Raw genomic sequence first — 9,088 nt, 5'->3', positions numbered from 1 at the left:
ATAAATGTAAAGATGGATAATTTATGATGGATGAGAATCCAAGTGTATATATAAGAGAGAGAGTGAGACTTTTCTCGGTAAAGAGCTGCACAAGGAAAATGGAGAGGGTCCCAAAAACAGCCGCGTTTTAAAAAAAACAAGACCCGACCCTATGTGGAAAATAAAAAGAAGAAAATAAACTAAAATTTGAGAGCAGTAGCACACCATCCCACACTAAACAATGTTGTTCTTCTACATTTTGTTTCCGTACAATTCAATCCCTCCTTTTGGCTTTTACGTTATGCTCTCGTCACATGAGCCGTGTGGAACTAGTTTGATCTAAAAATGTTTTTGTTATTATAGTTTAATCTATAAAATATTTATTGTTACTTAATTCGTTAAAAATGTTTTTTCGAATCAAATTAGTAAAGATGTTTTGGGACTAAATTATTAATGATAGAGATATTTTTTAGATCAAACTATTAATTGAAGACATTTTTATTTATTTTCATTTTCAAATAATTTAAGAGCATTTTTTTTTTACCATTTTCCATTTTATAGATAAATAATTATGTGATTGTATTGAAATACTTAAATTAGTACAAATGTAACTTCATCTAGTTCATATCATTGGTTGAGTATAACACAATCTTTAAGAAAAATATTTAAGGACAAAAATTAAAATGTTACTTTTCACTATTACCTTTTTTGACTAGATATTCTCTTAGAAACTATAAAATAACTAAAAACCTCATTAAAAAAAATAAAAATAAATAAATATATATATATATATATATATATAATCTCGACAGTTCAGTTAATATGAACTCTGTCTAGAGGGAGCAATTGATTTGATTAACTAAAAAGTGTAAACAAATGAGAAGAATAAATAACGAAATTAGAATTGAGAGAGAGGAGTACTCTTATTTGGGGACAACTATTTTAAAAATTAGAAATACAATACAATAAATAGATACTTAATTAAACTAAAAGTGCTGATAGGCAAAAAAAATTATAAATTGGGACGAACCAATTTATCGTTTTGGATTTATAAATACCACTTATAAGTTTAGATGTTCATCAAATACATAGAATAAGTTACAATACTTATAAACCACAAGTTTATAAGCTTATCTAAATGCCACATAGTTCCCAAGTTAATTTCACGTTTGTATTTAATATGATTATATTCAAATAGAAATTGAATGTAAATATAGATCGAGGCATTGAGCAGGGGCGGCTCAATGTCTTTAAAAATGAGGCATCCGTTTTTAGGCATTTAAATTTGAAATCCTCATTGTTTAGTAATAGTAGAATTATTATAAGTCCTTTTTAATTTTAAAAAAAAAGTGTATTGTGTCTTTCATTTTATTTAGTAATAGTAGAATTTTTTTTTTGTTGTCAATTTTTAAATTTAACTTCCACATAACATGTTTAAGATTACAAAATAAAAAAATATTTTGGTATATTATATGTATATATACATATATTAATTTAAGACCATATAAAAAATAAAGTTTTTCCAATAAAAAAATAATAATAAACTTTGCATCTAAAAAATAAAATAAAAATAAATTAAAAGTTAGGCCCTCCCATTTATTTTTGGTTTTAGAGCACTAATTAGCTTGAACCGGCATTGGGATTGAGCAATTCACGTTGCCACATTGGTAAAAAGATATAACAATATTGAGTCTTGAAAAATGATATGGAGAATAGTATTTAATATTAAGGGTAAAATATAGAAAAAAAATAATTATTTTTTTCTTGATATGACAAAAATGTCAAATAAATAATAAAAATATATTTTTTTAGGAATAAGTCACGAGTAAAAGTGAATGAAGAGAGTACAATTTAATTTGTAGCAATGAGCACTGGCATGAGTATAGTTAAGAGATTCTCAGCAAATTCTTGGTAAGTTGAAACAAGTAGTATTTCTTGAAGAAAAAAGACAAAAGCTAAGTTATTCTAAGACGGCGGATACGACCAAATATTAGAGAATTGTATAGAATCACACGAGCTGGAAAGCTCAAATTCTAGATGATCCAAATTAAAATAATGGACCTGCTGTGGGCAACTCTTTTTTCACGCAAAAAAAGGTAGTGTTATAGTGTGTTTGATAAGGAAAATATTTTAAAGAAAAATAAGTGTAGATGGTGTCATTAAATAATTGTCAAAAGAAGGAAAAATAACATTTATTTTGAAACTATTTAAAAAGGAAAGGGCGTGACATGAATTAAACGTAATGGAAATGTAAAGCATGTGTCAAATAGTTCATGTTGAAACATGACCACAAGATATTCATAAACATCACACATATACACAAATTTCAGCGATGAGCTGAAATTCTGATATGACCTTTGATCGATTTCCACCATAGCTAAATGGGACAGAGCCAGTGGTTCTTGTTTTGGCTGTGGCTTATTTGGAAATTAATTTGCGCTTCTTGGTCATGCGGAGCTTTTTAAGTTTAACAAACCTCTTCAGTGATAAGTACCATTTCAGTATGCTACATATCTTGATCCAACTCTTCTTGTACTTGTCTGAGGCCTCTGGAACCATCAAAACGTTGTTCATTTGGTGTTGTTGATTAGTATTTGTGCCATCTTCAGTAATGAAAGTGTGCACATTTTCTGAAACCATGAATTGGTTTTGCGAAAGATCCATTCTCTCACCATGTTGCAATCCATGAAACTGTGTGGCATCTGTTTCAGCAGCAAAGTTGTTGGTTTGGCCAAGCTCTCTATATGAGATATCATCATAATGAATTGCATTAGAATTAATTAATTGTATTATTTTCTCCAAATCTTCTGATTGTGAAATCGCAGATGTGATACAATTGAGGGATTCCAGATACTCCCAAGTACCTAAACCTGAATGTCCAGGAGAAGTGATAGCAACAGACATCTCATCTGACTGGTCAGCAATTGCATAAGAAGTAGAACATTCAGCACTGTCGTCTATCCACCGGTTAGTTTCAGTTGTTCCCTGAATCAACCGTGGCAAAATAATTCATTGCAAAATCAGAGATTTTCAAGGTATTACTAGTGTAGTAAGCAAATAAATTTGGTGAAAGAGTAGTAGTACTCACTGAAGGATTTTGAAACTCTAAAGACTGGCATTCGTCAACCGTGACCAAATTCACCAGGCCCACAACATTGCAAGTCTTAGCATGCGTTGTAACTTTTTTCCAATTATTTTCAGACATGCTTTTGCCAAGGATCTACAGTCACAAAAAGTAAAAACTCATTTGTATTGCTTCTTACTGAAACGAGAAAAATATTAACCGTCTAAAGGCAGAAACCTGGAGAAATACTATCAGTAAATTGGCCTAAACAGATCCAGATGCAGGAAATCAGTACGTGTAGGTACACTACAAAATATCACAAGTTGCACAGAGATATGCACTCTTCTCCTAGAAAGTCACTCAACGTTAAATGTTCTTAGACAGAGAATTAGAGACTACTTACATGGCGTAGCCTTTCAGGATTGTTTTGGAGTTCAATTAGAAAATCCTCCACTGTTTTTATACCGTTTTCAGTCAACCGGTTATGGAAAGCACCTTTTTTGTAAATATGCTCTAGTCTCCATACATCATCCGTTGGTGATGGAGGGTACCGCTTCTTGCTTTCTGTGAAAACCATAACTTAAATTGACTCACTATTCAGTTTATTAAAGGTAATTAATTAAGTAGAAATATAATACTCACTTGAACGTTTATCCTTGACAGTAAAGGGTCCTGTCACTGCCTCTATCACTTCAGGTTGATCGACAACCCTTGCTCCTAGCTTTACCACGTTCAACTTCTTCATATGCTTTGGAGTATGTTTGAATTTAATTTCATTGACAGAAACAACGCCTCCTTCCAAACTCAGATATGGATTTTGGTCGCGCCTTGATGTTCCACCTCTTGTTTGCATCATAATATGATTGTTTAGTTCTTCAATTATCCAATTTTCGTCATCAAGTACAAATATTTCTACTTGTGCTGATGAGGCTAGAGGCCCATGTCTCACTTGTTGTCCTGTAACAGCATCAACCAATTCCAATTTGGTTCCATTGGGAAAAATACACTCTCCAGTAAATACCATTGGAGCAACCTCGTGTGAGAACTTTAAACGTAAACATCTCGATTCACAAGGATCGAGTTTCTTCTGGGAATTGATCCTGTTTTATATGTGTACAATGTTGAATATAGCTTAATCTCAGATACAACATGAAATTACAGAGGCAATGAAACTTTTTAAGAGTCTAAGTTAGCTAGTATGTAGATTTTACCCTGCCTTTTGAAGGTAGAGAGGTTGTTTTCTGAAAAATCGGCTATACCAATTAAAGCTAAATTATTGTACAAGTGATGTGATGTAATTTTCTTCTCTGCCATCAATGTTTTACTTAAAATTATATTGAGATTAAGTTCTATGCATTGACGATATAACACGTATGGTTTAGTAGCCTAAAATATATGATACGCAATTTGCTATAACATGGTAGTAAATCACATTAAATTTTATAAAAATTCACTACATGATTAAAAGCAGTACTGGAAATCATGATTCTGAAAATCATTCCTAATAGCTTTGTTTCTCACCTGTTCTGATCAGTCAAAATTTCTTCCAAGTCAGAGTGAGATTCATCCTCCACCTGGATCTATAAAATGTTGATTAAATAGTCAATATACATGCATTTGTTCGGATGAATTAATGAGCTTTTGTATATTTAGACATAATATAATTAAGTAATTAAAGATTTATTATCTATAATAACTTGATGCTTTTAGATGAGATAATCACTCTTCAATATGCATGATATCATAACAGAACATAGGTCCCGATTTCAAATCTCATCAACAAAAGAATCACATTCACGTGTTTGGCATGTGCACAAACATCAAGCCCACACATTAGAGGTGTGTTTAAAGATAATGTTATTTAGTAATTAAAACTATGTTTTTCTCTAATCACTTTCACTATTAATTCTCGCCGTCTCCGCCTAAAGATTTTTATCCACTTCTACTACTAATGGTTACCTCCTTTGTTCACTATTATCAACTACCATGTATTAATCCACATGCACAACCGTCATTCTTAGTCACTAGGGGTGTCAAATGGGCAGGTTGGATTGATATCAGTGACGGAGGGAGGATTTTCATCAAGGGGGTTCAAAAAAAATTAATCAAGTAAATAATATCCACAAATAAATGGGTCGGATTAAACGGATCGAATCAAGAAGAAAAGAGTTTTTTAATATTTGACTTTGTAATTAGGGGTTAAACTAATAAATCCTAAATTCCCAATCAGCGTTTTAATTTTTTGGAACTAAACATCGTTTTCTGATTGCATTATTATTTTTTTAAAAAAATTAAAACGTCTAAAATATAAGCTGATAAAAAAATGCCTTTGCCCGAATTCGAACACGCGACCTCACGTGCAATAGAGCAAATTCCTGAACCCCCAACGCCATTGAGCTACACCTTTTGTATGTGTTCAAAGGGTTCAATAGTATATATATATACACGTAAATTAATATTTTAATCTTTATATATATAGTGCAATTTTTCGACGAAGGGGGTTCGGATGAACCCCCATGGTTCAACGTAAATCCTCCCCTTATTGAAATTAGAGATATTAAAATGGGTTGAAATAACAATTGGGTTGGGTCTTAACCCGCCCAAGTTTACTTTGGGCTCAAATGGGTTGGGTCTTGACCCATCCAATTTGACCCGATTAATCTCAATAATTTTAACATAGTGATATTCAACTTTTATAATCACAATTCGAATTTCAGCTCAAGATTTTAAAAAAATAAATAACAAATAGATAGATAAATCCTAAAAGATGTTAAATAGATAATAATTCATACCTTTAATATTTGAACATATCTTAGTAAAAAGTTTTTAAATGGGTTGAAATTGGAGATTGAATTGGGCTCAATTGAAGATTCTCTTAAAATGGGTTTGGGTTGAATGAGTTGAGATTGAACCCAATTCAAATTATCTTGAGTTCAACCCTTAAAATTCTAGGCGGGTTACCTATGTTTGGGTTCATTTTTGACACCCTAGTCACTACCATCTTGCCAATGATTGTCATAGTCATTCGTTAATACCACTAATCATTATTTAAAAATCATCATAATCACTAGTAATCACTATTATAACAATCATCAATCATTATCTACAATCATCTCCATCATCGACGTACTATCACAATATATCGCTAACCTCCATCACCATTCACCACCATATCAAACATTTACCATTTATCTATTAGCGATCATCCGCAACAATTATCTATTGTTGCCGCCATTTACCATACCAACATCGCCATTAATATGTTCTAGCAGTCACCATTGACCATTGCTGTTACCAACTATACTATCCACAACCATTTTATTTATAAAAATTTTAATAAAGACAATATTTTGTAAATTCAGTTTTTAAGGGGAGAAGTAATTTTAATTAGTGTTTTGTTAATTCAACCTCTCAATCATTTTATCCAAACATTTGAAATTTAATGAATATCTTAATATTCACTTATCATAATTTATCATAAAATAATCTACGAAAGATCATAGGAAATAAAATATTCTTAATTATGCATTTTCCTAGGAATGTTTACAAAGGAATATTTCAGCTTTTTGCTTTTTGTAGATTTTGCATTCAGTGTCTGATCCTTCTTTTCTTTTTTCGCTTTTGCTTTTTACTTTTTTTGGAGGTTAATCTACAATTGATTAGATTAATTAATTTCCCTTTTAAGTTTACAAAAAATTGATGCCCTTTTCTCCACAAAGAAAAAAAATCTAGTACGTATCCAAAAATATAGATATTGTGTTCCAGAAAAGATTAATTTCTTTCCAACCATATACCAAAAGAGGCCTTTGTAATAGACATATATGAACACCAACCAAAAAAAATGCCATATGTAGTTATATTAATTAAAACCCAACCAGATCTGGGAATTGTTCAAGAGTTCATTCATTTTGTCCACTCAAAATTATACTCCCATTTTCCAATTTATGTGACACGTTTTGTTTTTAAGAGTCAAATAGCTTAAGTTTAACCGGAAATTTGGACATGAAATCTTCAAAAAAAAATTAAATGAAATTTATATATTTATAAAAAATTTACGGTCATAAAATTGTTTGAATCTCGAATTCTGAAATGTGTTATATAAATTGGGACGGAGTATATCAAAGTTTTTTCGTCAAGCAGCATAGATCGACAACTTTGGGTGAAAAACAGGCCAAGAATTTACAGAAACATCGGGCTAATTATATTTGCAGCCAATTAAACCACAAATGCTTGAAGTCCAATCGGGGAATATTATCCATTTGTGCTAATTAAGCAAATGAATATATATATGAACCAACATAATCCCATCAAATTTAAAGAAAAAAATGGATGTTGGATTAACTCAATCCCAAAACTAGCTCATGAGGGAAGGATTGTCCATATAAAGAGAACAAATCCCCTTTTCGATGTGGAAATTCTTTAACACAACTAACCAAAAAGAAAGGAAATCCGTACATACAATTAAAGAATGGAAAATATTTACAACTCACCGGAAAAGTCGACCAGAAAGCTAGCAGAAAGGCAACCACAATCCGTAGGAGTCTGCAGAACGAAACAATGGAGATCCAATAAAACACCAGAAATTAAAATGACTTAGTCAACGTCAACCATATATATTGTTCAATATTTCTATAAAAGCAGATGCATCACATGCCAGCCAACTTGGTGGTCAGTTTGATCCCACATGATATAGATATATGGCGACTAATTATTACGTTTTTCTTTTTCCTGAACGAGACAAAAAAAAAGAGGCTGCTAGCTATAGTACATTTTACTATACGAAAAATGAATTTTTGAAACCAAATCATACAGCAACGTATTTGGAATTTGATGAATTATCATCAAATTGTAACCAGTGTTTTGATCCGATTATAATGTGGAAAAAAAAAAGATGTGTGATTTAATTTGATTACCTGGTAAAAGGAGTGTTAGAGTTTGTTGTTTCCGTATGTGAGCTTGAGTTTCCTTCTTCGAACATGTCTATATTATGTGCCGCCATCAACTATATATGATCTTTGGATAAAAAGAAAAAACAACAAAAAGAATGCTATAATAATCTATATGCTTCTGTAGGGAAAATGAACTATAATATATATATAGTAGGGTTACTATTGTGCATGCACCTCTCTTTTTCCTATACATTACTTATATTAGAAGACGCGTGTGTATTAACGGCTTAAATAACCGCCGTTACGCTAAGTTGTAACTATAGAGTGGGGTGGCCAATCCCACATTTTTCTTTGAAAATAAATGCTTATAGTGGAATAATCATGTCATAAGCGCCTTATTTATTATTACTATCCTTCTTTTCAGAGTAAATTAAATGAAAAAAATTGGGTAGGATGGGGTGTTAGTTTAATTTTAACGGTGTAACCGGAATAAAAATTTGGTAGACGACAAAGCTAAAATATTACATACGCGTTGTTATAAGTGGTGTGAACATTACTACTTTTTTGGGTCAGATGGTTGGTTTAGTCTGTTTTTCTACATAATTGAAGTTGTTTGTTTGACAGTTGAAAGGAATCAATGTCCCTTCATAACTTCATTAACCTCACTCACCCGCTTTCTACAATACAAGTACATAAATTTCTTTCAATAATTAATATAGAATTTTTTAAAAATAACATTAACACATGCGCACGCTCTCACACACACACATAAAAATTTTAAAAAAATAAAAGGTTTGGAAGCTGGGGAAGAAGCATTATTACGTTTAGTCGGATGGTTAAATTGTTCCATTTCTTGGCAATTTTTCAAGACAACATTCTGTTTACACCGACGTCCTAATTTCATCGATGAATCATTGGAAAACGAAGTTAGTAAAACTAGTCTAATCTAATTGAATTGTAAATGAGAATTAGGGCGAAACTTAAAATGATATAAGACAACTTAAAGTCTGATTTGAAAGTTTATCTTTATCTTCATAATTGTTTTAGGCAATTTCTTTAATCTATTCTTAATTCATGAGTCATTATTATTTTTAGTTTATCACTCATCTCAATTCTCTCACATAATTTAAATGCGTACGTGTTGAAATTTATGACA

General features: G+C 31.3%; 1 protein-coding gene across 1 annotated transcript; it reads right to left on the bottom strand.

Moving 5' to 3' along the window:
• Positions 1-2,350: 2,350 nt before the first annotated feature.
• LOC125832405 (calmodulin-binding protein 60 A-like) lies at positions 2,351-8,021 on the bottom strand. Its single transcript, XM_049511550.1, has 7 exons — positions 7,957-8,021; positions 7,534-7,585; positions 4,565-4,623; positions 3,686-4,143; positions 3,447-3,607; positions 3,068-3,199; positions 2,351-2,964 (listed from the first exon to the last, which is right to left on the bottom strand). The coding sequence occupies exons 1-7, from the start codon at positions 8,019-8,021 to the stop codon at positions 2,398-2,400; spliced, it is 1,494 nt and encodes a 497-aa protein (XP_049367507.1). The 3' UTR covers positions 2,351-2,397.
• Positions 8,022-9,088: the final 1,067 nt, after the last annotated feature.

This window comes from Solanum verrucosum, unplaced genomic scaffold, assembly GCF_900185275.1.
Source record: "Solanum verrucosum unplaced genomic scaffold, falcon-dt-bn FXZP01000009.1, whole genome shotgun sequence".
NCBI classification, from domain to species: domain Eukaryota; kingdom Viridiplantae; phylum Streptophyta; class Magnoliopsida; order Solanales; family Solanaceae; genus Solanum; species Solanum verrucosum.
This window is presented reverse-complemented; position numbering and strand designations above follow the sequence as displayed.

Excerpts from the sequence above, each read along its gene's own strand:
- LOC125832405 (XM_049511550.1), bottom strand. The coding sequence starts at position 8,021 with ATGTTCGAAGAAGGAAACTCAAGCTCACATACGGAAACAACAAACTCT. Across the intron at positions 7,586-7,956 it reads TCTAACACTCCTTTTACCAG|ACTCCTACGGATTGTGGTTG; the intron begins GTAATCAAATTA and ends TTCGTTCTGCAG. Across the intron at positions 3,200-3,446 it reads ATCCTGAAAGGCTACGCCAT|ATCCTTGGCAAAAGCATGTC; the intron begins GTAAGTAGTCTC and ends TTGTGACTGTAG.